This window comes from Podarcis vaucheri (assembly GCF_965113315.1).
Source record: "Podarcis vaucheri genome assembly, chromosome: 13".
Taxonomy (NCBI): domain Eukaryota; kingdom Metazoa; phylum Chordata; class Lepidosauria; order Squamata; family Lacertidae; genus Podarcis; species Podarcis vaucheri.
Window position 1 is genome coordinate 36,010,423 of NC_138751.1, and position 15,269 is coordinate 36,025,691.

General features: G+C 48.3%; 1 protein-coding gene across 2 annotated transcripts in view; it reads right to left on the minus strand.

Annotated features, from left to right (window-relative positions):
• FAM117A (family with sequence similarity 117 member A) overlaps positions 1 to 13,372 on the minus strand; it is a 40,044-nt gene extending 26,672 nt beyond the window's left edge. Inside the window, exon 1 of one of the 2 annotated variants that reach the window (XM_082194463.1) lies at positions 13,156 to 13,372. In XM_082194463.1, the coding sequence (XP_082050589.1) occupies positions 13,156 to 13,261 (106 nt within the window). In that variant the 5' untranslated portion in view covers positions 13,262 to 13,372. Of the gene's footprint in view, positions 1 to 7,207; positions 7,263 to 13,155 lie in introns of those variants that run through there. The other variant, XM_082194464.1, reaches the window with a different exon arrangement.
• Positions 13,373 to 15,269: the final 1,897 nt, after the last annotated feature.

Below are 15,269 nucleotides of genomic sequence, written 5' to 3' on the forward strand. Positions count from 1 at the left end.
ACCAGGGGCAGCAAAACAATGCTCGCTGCAAGACAAAGATGGCATGCGAGAGAAGCAGAGGCAGGGTGGGGTGTCCTGTTTACAGCACAGCTCTATTATCAGCCTAGTCCATTAGGCTGGGTTCAGCCCAGCCACACCTGACTGCATATTCTAGACTCCCATCGCTAGCTGAGCATCTCCGATCTGGGGAGTGGGGGGGACGTCCAGAACAGAACAGCTCAGAGATAAATGGAACCGGCACTATCTTGGACCACCAGTCTGGCAGCTGCCTCACATTTTCGGCTCCTCCGTTTGGGACAGCTCCTTTTTAATTCCCTAGTCTTGCTTTACACACTGAACGAAGGTGGAGGCAGGGAATCAGCATTTTGGAGAGGAGGCAAAAAGGGGGGTTCTGCTCCTTCCTCGCCCCCCCAAATACCCAGCTGCATTGGCTCTCAGGAAGGCATGCAACAGTCCCTTCCTAGTTCATACGACTGCAAGATGCAGAGGGCCAGAAATAAAACATCTGGATAGAATTCAGTGGACTGATTACGTACGATCAATGCACACAATGGAATATAATACTGTTGCGTACAATACAACCAGAGCCACAGGAGCTAATGGGAGTCCCACATTCCCCTCTCCGCTCGACTTCTGCACTGTTTTTCCCTAGCGGTACAGCAGGTATCTGAACTGCTGCTGCTACTCATCTCAGCTTGATCCCAGTGCTGGGAAGAACTCCCCATTTTTCCTGGAAGGGCGAGGTAGAAATTTAATAATAAAACTGTGTTTCTCAAAAACTTGGGTCTCCAGCTGCTGTTGGACTACAACTCCAATCACCCCTGACCGCTGGGGTCCTGCTAGCTAGGGATGATGGGAGTTGTAGTCCAACCAACAACGCTGCAATAAAATATTCTCTTTGAATTAATGCATGGGTAGCCAAGTTCTCTATTTGAGTGTGGGTGTGCATGTACCACTCTCCTCCAGACAGTGGTCTGAGTGCTGGAAGTGTTTCATGCTGCTGTAAAAACCAAATGTCTCATGTGCGGTCTGGTTCCATAAGTTTACCATGTGCTCAGGCATGCTTACATCATACTTATACGTGCAGCTAAGTATACACCGGTATGAATGCACATTGCATATGAAAAGAAACCTTAAACAGAAGCAACATTTTTGTAGCCTGGAAGACTTTTCTCCTTGCAAGACCCATCAGCCTCAAGCAACTGGAATGGCTGAGAAATTGCTCAACGCTTCTGCCTAGGCAGGCCTTACAACCTTCGGATGATCTGACAAGCGCTGCCACTTTGGTTTCCATTTACTGCAATACGCAACTGTGGGTTGCCCTTTTCTTACAGCGCGATTGTTTAAACCAAAACCATGATCGCAAAATAAAAGCTGCAAATTACTACAACAACCATAAGTCATAAAATAGGTTGTAAACACTAGCTACACTAAAATAGGAGTACAGATACAAGGTACAACCACAATTATTAGTAGCCTTAGGGGAGCTGCCAAGTATAGCACAAGTTGCCAAGTATGACCACGTCATCTTTCTACAGTAGTTCGTTATTATTATTATTATTATTATGCACTGCATTCTGCAGGGAGGCACAGGCAGCAATAGTCCCAAGTCGCAGCGCAAAACCTTCTGAGAAGCAAAACCTTCTGACAAGAGTAGCACAAGGAAAAACAGCAACCCAGCAATGACCCAAAGTATTAAGATTCCACGGAAACTTCCCATGTAGAGAAGTTCTTTCAGAACCACCACAAAACGAGCACCACAAATCTTCAACACCTGCAGCAAAGGAAACATTTAGATCCCCATCTGCACTACACATTTATATAAGCAGCACCACACCGCTTTAAAAGACATGGACTCCCCCAAAGAATCATGGGAGCTGTAGCCTTCTAAGGATGTTGTTGGGAGTTGTTAGGCGACCCCTGTTCCCCTTTGAAGAACCATAATTCCCAGAGTTCCCTAAGAAGAGGGACTGATTGTTAACTACCACTCTTGAGAACTGTAGCTCAGAGAGGAAAGGGGCGGGGGGAATCCTAACAACCATCAGCTGCCTTAACAAACTACCACTCCCAGGATTCTTTGGGGCAAACCATGGCGTTTTGGGCTCCAACAGTGTGGGCAATAGTCAAGGCTAATAGGAGAACACCAGTTTTTTGGGTGGGGTGGGGGTAGGAAGATACTCTAGATCAGTGTTTCCCCAACTTGTCTCTCCAGCTGTTTTTGGACTACAAGTCCCCTACCTGGCAAGACCAATGGGTAAGGGAAGATTGTAGTTGGAAAACAGCTGGAGGCCCAAGTCTGGGTAAGCCTGCTCTGGGTTCTCCCCTCCACCCAGACACGTATCCTACTGCTTACAGTTCCACTAGGCCCAGTAGCTAAAACATCCAGCTCATAGTAGAGACACTCTTATTTTCCATTCTTTGCTAGGCAGGAGAAGAGCCAGCAGTTGTTCGCAATATAAAAGCTCTCTCCCATCAGCTCCATCCACCCACACCGACGACGACGCAAAGTGGAATTTTTGTCCTTCGGCATCCAAACATTTCCACCCGGCCAAGAATACGCCCAGTTTGCTCCATTTGGCAAGCAGCATCCCGACTGACCAACCAACTAACCAGCAACCCCCAGCCCTACACAACCACACACACACACACACACACACACACACACACACACACTAACTAGCCAACATGCCTGGTTCTTCAAAAAAAAAAAAAAAAAAGGCAGAAGTTTCACAGTGGTTTCCCTCTCTGCTCTTGGACTGGTGCACATCACCTAGGTTGCAAGGAAACTATTTGGCGGAGAGGTTCCAATGAAAACCCCCAGCGTCAGATGGATGAGTCACCTCGGTTTTTTTGTAATAGCAAGTTCCCGAAAAGTGAAATATCACCACAATGTGCTGCAAGCCAGAGAGAAATGCTCCCTTTGCCCTGGTTGAGAAGCGGATGACTGCCAACTACTGCTCACGTTTGTTCCGAAGCCTCTGCTTTGCTAGTTTCCATAACCTACTTTCTTATCAGCTGATTAGCAAGCAGGGACCAGTAGATTCTGCTGCTCCGTTTTAACTGCCTAGACAATCTCTGGGCAGAAGCCTCGAGTCTTCTGGCCCAAACTACTCCCACTGGTTCCATTTTGCTCCCAGAAATCCAGAGTTCCGGCACTGGGTGGGTGGGGAGGAGGCAGAAGCAGCCTTCTCTCTTCCAGACAGCAGCACTGAGTGGCCCAAACTGCGGCAAGCAAGAATGATCACTGGGCACACAGGGGGAAACCCTAGGTGACCACACCATCCCCAGCTGTTCTCCTGGAGCCAAAAGCAGCATGGAGAAAACAGTGGCACTTCTTCCACCACCCTCCATTGGTTGCCTGGGTCCAACAGTCATTTGGATTCTCCCCCTTTTGGAACTGACTCCATCAAACTGCAATTGCACCCAGCTAAATCAGCAAAAGGGATGAGATAGCCAGGACCCACAATGTCAGATCAATGCGGGGACCAGCTGCCATTCACTCTGGGCTGTTAAGAACACAGGAAGAGCCTGCTGCATCTGGCCAATGAGTCATTTAGTCCGGCGTCCCGTTCTCATAGTGGCCAACCAGCAAGCAGGATTCTAGCAAAAGAGCACTCTCCCTTCCTGAGGTTTCCAGCAACAGGTATTCAGAAGTACAGCTGTCTCCAACTGAAGGCACGGGGGGGGGGGAAATACCCATACCCATCACGGCTAACAGGCATGAGTTTGGAAGCCAGTCTCCAGCAAGAAACATGGGTAATGTTATGGAAAAGCTGGTGCCTGGATTTCCTTATGCCCCTCTTGTGACATGCCTCTGAGCTTGCAGTCCATTATTTCAAAGCCTTGAGTGCTTCAGCAGAGAAAGAGAGAGAGAGAACAGTTGGTACAATTCACCAGCTAGGGCTTACACTTAAGAGTGGGGGTCAAGAGGACTAAGGTTGGCAATGCACTTTGGAATGCCTACTTTCTGAACATGTGCAGAGGTCTTCTTGAGGAGTCACAGCCCACCCACACCCCATACAGTGGTGCCCCGCAAGACGAATGCCTCGCAAGACGGAAAACTCGCTAGACGAAAGAGTTTTCCGTTTTGGAGGTGCTTCGCAAAACGAATTTCCTATGGGCTTGCTTCGCAAGACGAAAATGTCTTGCGAGTTCCTGCTGGTTTTTTTTTCCTCCTCCCCCCCTTTTCTAAGCCGCTAAGCCGCTTATCAGCTGATCCGATAAGCCGCTAAAAGCCGCTAATAGCGCTAATCCGTCAATGGGCTTGCTTCGCAAGACGAAAAAACCACTAGACGAAGAGAATCACAGAACGGATTATTTTCGTCTTGCGAGGCACCACTGTATATCCAGGCAGCAGGAGGAAGTTACTACTGGACGGAGAAGCTCGAGATGTGAGCACCTTTAAGAAAAGAGGGGGAGAATAAGCAGCACCCCCCTTGGGTGAGGTTCTTGGGGGGAGGGCAGAGAAGGGTAACTCTCAAGCACACTACCTGCAGGGTGCATCCTCCTCTACCAAGACCAGCAAGATCCTGTCTGCTCAGAAGCACAACCTATGTTAGCAGTTTGTACCTCAGCTTCCACAGAACTGTTTCCATTAAGCGGTGACTAATCTCTACTGTTCCGGCACAAATGCCCCATCAGGATCTCAGGTCTGCATTTAAAGGCTGTCAGAATGCCAGATTTAAGCCATCTGTGCAGCGATGATGCCAGGCAAGACTGCTTGGCTCCCCCCACCCCACCACGGTACACGAGAGGGTACTAAAGGCATAGAAACGAGCAACTTGGACCTCAAACGCAGGAAAAGTTGACAGGAGATTTTTTTTTCCAGTTTACAGAACTGAGAGGAATTAGCTGGTGGCTCACACGGCAGTTTTACTCAACTTAGACTGAAGCAAGCATCACATTTTCCAGCTTGGTAAGAGAACGAGACCAGGACTGAAATCATGGCTTTCGTTAGCATCCACTCCACAATTAAGTGCCTTCTCGGAATCAAATGCACCAGCAACAGGCAGCTGCCACTGCCACACCCTGCCCGTCTGCTTCATGTTTAGATATCTAATGGGTAAAGAAATAGTAACTTTGCTCTTGAGGAAGAGATCAGGAGCAGAACGACATGCTACACCAGGAGTGGGGAGTCCTTGGTCCTCCAGATGTTGCTCCAACTCCCACCAGCAAGGCCTGGGGTGCTGAGAGATGCAGTTCAGCAACATCTGGATTCCCCCACTGATGCTAGACACATGTGCATCTTATGAGAGCATGCCAGTGGAGATCCCTAGGGGGAAATAACCACCCACTATTTCTCCACTTTAAATTACCCTGCCCTAAAACGTAGTTTTCCTTCCATGGTATTAAAAAACTCAGATACAATATAAAAGGTAGGGGCCAAATCGCTCCTTAAACAGAGCTTGCAGTTGCGAAAACAAAATGTCTAGTTGCCATTTTTGGGGCACAACAACTCAAGTCTTATTTTTCAAATAACGGACTGGCTGTGATTGATTCTCAGTTAAACATCTCGCTAGTTATTATGGCCAGTAGTAGGTCTTTAAGGTGCTACTGGAAGGAATTTTTTTTATCTTGAGAACCTTATCAGGGGACAATCCAGGTGGTGGTGATGTCAGGCGTTATCCTGGTGCCCAGGGATCTTCACAAGTGACTGATAGTCAGATGCAAAATGCCCCTGGCCCCTGGCTAATTTCAAACACAGGCGTCCAAAGGAAGCGAGGGGGACTTAGCAGTAAAGTGGTGTATGCACAAAAAGGTTAAGGGCATCTGTCCTCCAATACATCATTCCAACTCTTCCTGCTCCTTACGCCTCTGTGAGATGGAGGGAGAACCTCCGCCTGCCTTTTGTTGTGTTTGCAAGAAACATGCAGTTGGGCCCCCCAATCCCAGTACCACAGTGTGCTAGGCCTGCTTATGGAGACAATGAAACTTCTGCACCCGGGAGTGCAGACACACAGCATGCAGGGCAGGGTGGCGCTCTGTTGCATGAGTGCTAGCATTCTCGGCCTGCTCACCTACAGCACTTTGTACCACTGCTGCCTACTTTGCACCCAAGGAGGCCCTAGGCAAGCAGCAATAGGGGATTCTTCTGCCCCCACCCCAGCCCCAAATGCATTTTATAATCAGCCAAAGGCCACGCCCTACGACTGGCCCCTATCCTGCAGACGCACGGTGGAGGTGCCAGTGGGTCACACTCTGGACCTATGCTTCTTCTCTTGAAAGGACAAGTCCCAGCAACTGTATGGATCGAGAGACTGCAATGGCAGCCACCAGACCTCATATATAACCATCAGAAACTTGTTGCCTGGCCCTCAGCCACCAACTGAGCTTGCTGCAATGCTAAAAAAACGTTCATAAACATCCTAATTGTGGAGTAAGAGAGAAAGAGACCACCATGCAATGCTGAAATAAAAACTCCTGCTGAAAGTGAATTGGAAGATCAACTGAAGGGGTTGGGGGGGGGAGTGTCTCTGTCTATTAGGGGAGATGGGCATATTAACCGTTTGATGCTGCAGCCAGGCCATAATTGTGCCAAACCCGGGAGTTGCTCCTCTATAATCTGGCGCTAATGTAGCACTCCACTGATTTTATTATGGTTCAGGGCTTTTGGCAGCTGAAGAGATGCGTTTGTCATCTGGCGATGGGCATCTGGTAATTGCAGAGCATTCCGCTCTCAAGTTCTCTGCAGCAACCTCCCTCAAAGCACAGGGACAGGGGAACCGCCTGGCCCAGAGCGGCTGAAGAGAAGGTACCAAGGAGGGAATCTTTCACATAGGCATCAGGCACCATTTTTATCCTTGGTATTTGCAAGCAGCCTTTTGTACTATTTATAGCAGAAAGTGGTGCATATGTCTTAAATAAAACGAGGTGGCATGAGCCGTTGGTGGAAAGAGGCGCGAACAGCTGAATTTCCTAGGTGGTAAAACACACACACACAAAATATGAAAACTTTGGCTGAAAGCCTTTTTTTTTTTTAAAGGAGAGAATAACTTGCCTCCTTCTACTTTTGCTCCAATATATTCCAGTCAGTGTCTTGATGGGTTAGCAGATGGTAACTACCCTCTGTTGCAGTTGTGTTTGCAGGATATGAAGATGGGGTGATCGTTTTAAGAATAGAAAACGAAATGAAAAGGTGACTCAACAGGGCTTACATAATGTTGAGTTGTTTGCCCAGCGATAATAGGACATAACTGACAATGCTTACCTATTGTGTATGGATTTGATTGCCAGATACAAATGTACATTTGTAATTTCCTTACTTCGCTCTTGCCTCCATGATAAACCGTTTAGCGCCTGTTGAAACATGTGATATGAAAAAAACTCGAGCCAGGTGATGCAGTTCTGTGGCAAGAACTGTTATCAAACCATAGTGCATCTTGTCTTCCTTGGAGGCAACTTGTTATTCTACGGTTTATTTACGTGCTGCTTTTTTGGTTCAAGGGTTCAACCTTGGAATACAGGTTAATTGCAACAATATTAAACAACAAAACCACAAAGCACCTACCAGCCACACAGACAGAGGTACAGAGCATTCCACCTCTCACTTAGAAGCCAAGTTAACTCATATCCCCATCCCAGCTGGTCCAATGTCTCAGTAAGTCCATCTACAACAAATCACACCACGAAGGAGAGACCCAAAGGGACAGTTTCTTACCCTGTGGGATTGCCCCACTGACTGCAGCCTGCTGTGCTTCCAAATGAGTAGGCTCAAGCTACGGGAGTGGCCGGGTTCTTGCTCTTGATGGGCAGGGCTGGTGGTGTTGTTTTCCAGGTGCAGCAGAGCAAGGCTGGGGAATCTAAGGTTGCTATCCATCTCCAGCCACCAACAGTCCTCCCACTGCTACCTGCCTTCTCTTGGTAGCCGCTTTTCTGTTCATGTGCATCCAGCGTTCGAAATTTACCAGGTGCATTTTGCACCTGCCGATCAGCCACTTGAGGCCAAGTGAAGATGCCCGGGTGCCAGGATGGTGCCCGACGTCTCCACCATCTGGAGGCGCATGCTGGGGGATCCTTGGATCGTGACCGTTTTCACACTCTAGCAGCACATCCTGTAGAAGAATTCTGCTATATTTTGTCTGCACAATCAGAATTAATTCCAGGAGCCAAAGAGCCATATTGAAAAATATGACTTTCGAGCTGCCTGACCCCAAAAATTGCAACTAGACATTCCATTCTGGCGACTGTAACCCTGGTTTAAGGAGCCATTTGGCACCTTAAGCAAACACTGGTTATATCACTGGTGATAATCCTCCCACGATTCCGCTGCCAACCATCACCAAATGAAAACAGGACTGAGGTTTCCTCTTCCTCCTTTCAATTCTTGTGCTCAACAAATTTAGGATTGTTAACCACCTAACCGAGGGAATAACCACTACCACCACAGCCTTACAAGAGTTTAGAGCTTCTGGGCCTGTTGCCAGGGTTGTGCGAGTACCAGGATTGGGGGCTAGCTGCCAGAGTTTGAACAGAAGCCGGAAGCATCGTTTTCACATAGTGTGCAAGGCTCAACTGTGTCACCCAACACGTGTGTAACCAAGGGGGCAGAATGCTGAGCTCAGAGCTGGCTCATCATTTCCGCAGGAGTTGTGGCACGAGGGGCTGCAGGGTGAATGTGCTTTCTCTGTAACCACCCACCGCTAAAGCTGAGGAAGGCAGGGTGGCGGCAGAGCAGCTTGGTGGCGGATGTCAAAGAGATTTTTCTCACGCCCACATCCCTTCGCCCCACACAGAAAGAAAAAGCACAGGCTGTGCCCACTGTATTCACCACTACAGGGAAGATTTTTTATATTAATTCTGCTCCATCCACCACCTCTGCCCAGGTGCCATGAGCACACACATCCTATGCAAAGTGGGCTGAGAGCTCCTTTTTTTGGGGGGGGGGACCCAACCACCTCGTCATGCGAGCCTATTACCTGCCTTGCCATCTCGTATTCCTTTCATTCTACCCACTCAGCCTGAAATATAAATTCGCATGCCTCTAAGGCACTGCGTGTACTTTCCCTGGCACGGCAATAACTACTTTCTGCAAATGGGAGTCATTTGTCAAGGCCCTCTGGTAACAGAGGTAGTATTTTTTTAAAAAAAGGAACACAAAAAACACACCTCGGTCCTAACTAGTACCAGAGTCGGAACTGGATAATGAAAGAGAAAATGGGATCTAAGGGATCAGGTCTCACTGAAAACAGATGGCATTTCCCAGCCTCCTAATTTTGATAAGCAGCCTTGAGGGGATCTAAATCTTAAAACGTTGCTAATGCCTTGTGGGATCTGTGTGTGGATCTCTGGAGCAATTCTCCGTTTTCCATTTGTTGCGCTGGTAATAGAAAACAGAAGCAGGCGTGTGTTTAAACTTGGATCTGCCACGATCTTGCAGAAACGTGCATGTGCGTGGGAGGGGGGCAATTTAAAGAGCAAAGCAGGAATGCAATATCTCCACTGCATATCCTTTTTGCTTCTCAAATAGTAACCTCTCCCCCCCCCCTCGCTTTTGTGGGTTTCTGCAGATCTGGGTGCAAACACTCAAATCTCCTGGCATCAAGCATCATCTGACCCTGAGCTCTCGGTTCCTTATTTAAACATGCTCAGCTTGTACTATGTACACAAAACACAAGTGAAATCTACACTTCTGTATTCCCCTTTGAGCTGACAAACACATGCCCTGAACTCCAGCCATTTTGCTGATAGGAATGTTGTTACATGAGGGTCCCCAGGATGCCTTTGTCCACCAGAGGGGGAAATACTTTCTCTCTAGGAGGAGTTTATGTATGTAATGCAGGGTCTGAAAGGACTTACTAGGGAACAGAGGGTGTTTTTACAGAACACCCCCTTGCTAGGACAGAGAGATCATGGCTGTGATGTGTGTCAGCTGCTCAAAATAAGGCACTAAGGAGTTATTCAGTCTTGTCCCACAGCACACACAGCCTTACTTTTTAACACTGGAATTCAATTCCTTCAGTTCAGATCTCACCATTAGCTCCTTTAGGTGATTCAGAAAGTAAGATACGCTCATTTCAAAAGGGGAAATGGAAGAATGCAATCCTTTTACTAATCAAACATCTTATTAGGATGGGTTTCAATATTTTCAAAGGAAAACATTGGCATCAATACACTAATAAAATAGATATAAAGGTACACCTTTAATGAATTTAATGGAGAGCAGCTAGGCCAGAAATCGGAGCAATTTCTTATGGAGTCTGGCCATAACATTGCACTCTACTGATTTCATTGTGGTCCTGTCTTTGGCAACTGAAAATAATGCATTTGTCAACTAATGATAGGACAGCTGCCGACCTCAGAGCATCCTGACTTGCTGTGAGCTGCCTGGGGGAGTTTAGTAAGTTGTCATAAGCTGCACATGGAGCAAGAATAGACAGGCTTCTATAAGCTAGGAGCCCAGTGTTATTAATTCCCCCCAACATCATAACCCCCCCCCCACCAATTAAGTGATAAATAAAGAGTTTAGCAGTTTCTCCAATAAGATGAACACCCACCAAACTGGTCAAAAGGCAACTCTGTTGTGATCAGATCCACCTTCACTGACATTTCCTACTGCTAGAGATAACTGCAAAGTTAAAAAAAAGCATCCAAAAGCTGGATCAATGGTTTGATGTGGCAGCCAATACAGCCTTGCAGAGCCTCAGATCAAACCAGAGCTCCCTGAAAGAACTTCACTCCTTCGCCAGCAAGCTGAGCATGAGATTCCAAGAGTAAAATGTGCAGAGGTGAAAACACTTCACTAAAAATGCACTGTTTCCTCAACTTATAAAAAAACAACAGCACTATGAAGTGTTCTGGCGTACTCTTTGGGATAGGTCTGGAAAAACACATATATTCCTACAAGAATACAATCTGAACGAACAACTGTTAATGCTTTATTTTCACAGTTCCGTCTCCCTCCTTATGGGAGCTTGCATAAGGCGTTAGGTATATATGAACTACGACAGGTACGTATGATCTGGCACTAGGTACTCACCCTAAGATTAAACAGGCATGGCTTTCTATTCTTTAAAACAGTAAGTCAAGCAAACCACAACAGCAGTAAAGGAAGATCAGTAAGCCAAGCCAAGCTCCCCACAGAATAAGAGAAGCCCAGCTTCCCAAAGCACAAACACACAGCGCCTATACGCCCTAGAGAAGAATTTAGAGGAGGGGAACAGCAAGAGACTGAGGCTGCCACAGGCACAGGCACATCCTTATCTCTGTTTCCAACTTCTGATCAATCCATCATGCAAATGTGCCGACAGCTTTAGCTCCTGCTTTTTGCTGTTATGTACAGGATCACCTGAATAGGCTAACCATTTTGCCTGCAAAGGAACATTGGCCACGAACTGGCTGGTGCTAAATCAAGATGACCCAGATACAGTTGCCTCCCCCGCCCCCCCAAAAAAGAAAAAAACCCTGCAGAGAAAGGAGGTGGTAGCATATCATAGCAATGAAATCAAAGTGCAGCAGAGAGGGGAAAGAGTGTTATAATGGGGCACCACTACTCCCCATCTCTGTCAATGTTTTGTCCTGCCCCCACCCATTTCCCCAGAATAAATCCTTCTCTTGTCCTACCTACATTAAGCTCCTACCATGTTCCTTAGCCATTTATCATAGCAAAGTACACCGAATAAATAGCAGAACACCCTACTACTACATTACTTCCACTTCCCTCGCCAGGTGCTTGCTGCTCCCACCATTTCACAACACAGAAGCCCTCAGCTGCCACTGCTCTTCACTGATCTCGGCCTAACTTTTCCACACCCACTGTTTGACCTGCCCTATAGCTTCCTCTGTTCCAAGACCATTTGCAAATGTTTTTACAAATCCCCACCTGTTCAAGCAGCCTCCATTTTCACAGTCCAGGAAAGCCACTAAATATTCTCTCTGAGATCTGAACCTGCTTGGTTCCACCTGCAGGACCTCCATCAATTATTAGTCCTTTAAAAAAAAAATGCTACAACTCTTGTTTTTGTTGCAACAGCCTACTATGGCTCCCCCTCTGGAAGTTGACCTTTTTTCTTCTTCTACGCTCCCATCCAACATTTGGCCCATCCCATTTCTTCACCATACATACGTATTTTCGTACCTTCTCCCACAGAGGCATCCTAACTTGGGCCACAAGCACAGCTCCAGCCTGCAGTGCAAGCAGCTCAAGGGAACCCCCCCCAAAAAAAAACAGCACCGCCCATCCTCTTCCTCCACACCCACTTCATTTTAAACTGCTCTTTTCTGAGCCTTCTTTCAGCTGTGCAACGTTCCCTTTCCCCCCTTCAAAATAACACAACTCTGGCTGCATTCCAAAGCGTGGCCACATCATATGGCAACAATGATACTTGCAGCCTATTAATCTCCAACGTTGTGTTGTTTTAGCCTTCTCCAACACTCGAAGCGTAGGCCTTTTTCGGGGGAGCTTTCCACCAGGCTCCCAAAGATCCCTTTCTGGTGTGGACACAGCCAACCCACGCACCAGCAGTACAATATGTAGGCAGGATTTTATGAGGGGTGTATGTGTTGGTTCATCCCAATGTGCATTACTTTACAGTTTCTTGATGGGAGAATCTCTCCTGGAGTTTTTGCTGCCTGTTCAACCCAGCAACTTGGGTCCCTGCAGATTGCCTGAACTCAATCATGCTTAATAATCTTATTGTTAGCTGTAAACTGGGGGGAGGGGGTCCCCTCATTGTTCACACCCTGCCCCCCTTGGACTTAACCTTCGCCCCTTCAACTCCACAAACCAATGCCCCCCCCAGATGAAGGGCAGCATACAAATTTAATAATTGCCCGACTACCTCAGAAACTACCTCAACCCCCCTCACCTTCTTTGCACCTTATTATTTTAATAGCAACTTGCACCCATTGCTTTCTCAGCCCACCCCCCCCCATCACTTGCCCTCATGCACCCCTTTCTCCAAGATGGCTCCCCCACCTTACTTCCCCCTCTCTACTGCACCCCACCCAGCTGCTCAGCCCCCCCAACAGCCCTCAGAAACACTTTCTACCCCCCACCTCGAACTTACCGGTTTTATTCCCCTTCCTAACTGCTTGCTTGCCCACCTACGGCCCTTAACCTGCTGCCCCCTGAAGCGGCTACCTACCCTGCCCCCCCCACCACCACGTAGTTAGGCCTAGCCAGGTCTCGTTTAACGGACGCCCCCGCCCCCCAGTTACCTGCCCGGCCCCCATCTCCGCCTCGACGGTGCTGCAGCTGGAAGGGGACGGTGGCCCTGAGCGGCTGCAGCCCGCCCCGGCAACACGAGGAGGTGCCTGCCGCCATGGACCAACCCCGCCACCTTCCAAGCTCCGCGGGCGAGGTGGCCGCGCCAGCAGCTTCCCGAGCGCCCGGCTGCAGCCCCTCTCTCGGCGCCTCCGCCGCCGCGACTGAGCCGCCCGCGGGACGCCCCTAGCACGGGGTCCCCTTTTCAACGCGCTAGGGGCGGGACCCCGCACGGCGGATGCCGGTCATTGGCCAGGGGAGTTGGGTTGGGCGGGGTCCCCGGTAAAAGACCACGCCCACGGGACCGCCCCCCTATGCCCGCTCGCTGTGCACAGAACGGAGGGCCAATGGGGAGGCTTCGGGCTTCTTGCACGCAGCGCGCGACCTCTTCCTCCTCTTCCTGCAGGTTTGCTTAAGACGGTCCCCATAGCCTTGTGCTGGTAAGGCTCCTATGCAAGGCTGCTCGGCTTGGGGGTTTCTCGAGTTGTGGTGGGGTTTTGTGTGCTTGCCCCAAAGGTAGAGGCGGGAGCGAGAGAAATGCAGGGTTGTTGTTGTTTTTTTGGTTTTTTTTTTAATGCTAGCTGGGATTCGACCGAGCAAAGCAGCACGCTATCTCTCCCCCCCAAAAAAAACCCCCAACCCCAGAAAGGAAACAGCTGGCGTTCCTTCTAAATCCACCTTTTATATCCTGCAGAAAATGGGGTTTTAACACATGGGCGTAGCGGGGGGGGGGAACTGCCCCCTTAAATCAAGCAAGTAAATCAAAACAGTTAACTAAAAGTACACATTGTAGAAAGACGTTGACAGATTTTTCAGTGCACAAGGGGTCAAAGATAGACATTTAAAACAACCGTTGTTGAGACATTTCATTCCGGATCTGCACAGAGCCAGGCAGAGGATGGTGACTGGTGGGCGTCCTGCTCCCCCCCCCCCCCCAAAATGCATAAATCCTAGCGACAACCGTGGTTTGGCAACATGGTGGTTATTAGCAGAGGGGGCATGTCTTAATCAGCAGAAATGTTCCGTGCTCAGAGTGCCTCACCCCCTCCATAAAACTTGCTCCAGGATTTAGGGAGGAGAGAGCTCTTAAGGAATAAAACTCCATTCAGTAGCCATGGCACCCAAGCTGAATTTGGGAGTAGTAAAGTTATCGTTATCTGGTTTCCATCCCCACTGTCAGGTCTTGAACTCATAAGAACACTGAACTTGAGCGTTGACTTGTAACACAGAACGAGCAGCCCTATGAGAAGCAGCCTTAACATTCATTTCCGTGTACAAAGAAGGAACGTGGATATTTGTCACACGTCGCTAACCCATATACTATCGTTGGCATGTTCTGTCCCCACCAACAGCCTCTAAATGCAGAGGCCCTGACAATACAGCCCCACCTGTAACCAATGATCTCTCTCTCTCGGGCCTACGAGGCATGTGACAAGATGGCAAACACAGCTTGTGAGGAAGCACAGATGTTGCAGGAACACTGATAGAAACTAGGCCAAAATTAGTGCCAAGTATACGAAGTGAACGATGGAACAGCAAATAGATGGGAGGCTAGGAGAAGAACTGGCTTGCACTGGTGCAAGGGACAGTGCACTTGACAGTCAACTTAGATGAGATGGAGTGCAATATTGGACTGTTAAGGAGCAGAGGTTCAGCGCTTCTGAAGTTTAGCAATTAAATATCAAGGTGGGGAACGTTTCCCCCCTCCTCAGTTTACCTGTAAGTCTGAACTCTCCCTGCATTCTTAAGCATAATGAGGCAAAGCCTCCTTTCTGACCATTTTGCTATTACAGGTAAACAAGGAGGAGGAAGTCAAAATTCCTAAACAAGGGGAGGTTTTCCAACTGCATCCCCAAGCAAACAAAGGAACAAATTAAAGGAGCTGTGCTAAAATCTGGGAGTGCAATAAGTCATGTAAAGAACCTCCCTTCCTTATTTATTTTTGCTTTATTATTTTGAAAGGCATTTTTACCTTTACTAGTCTTCTCTGGAGTGTCTGCAAAGTAGCCGATGTGGTGTGCCTATCTCTTAAAGAAGCTAGAGCAGACTCCCTGAAGCCTGAAGGAGA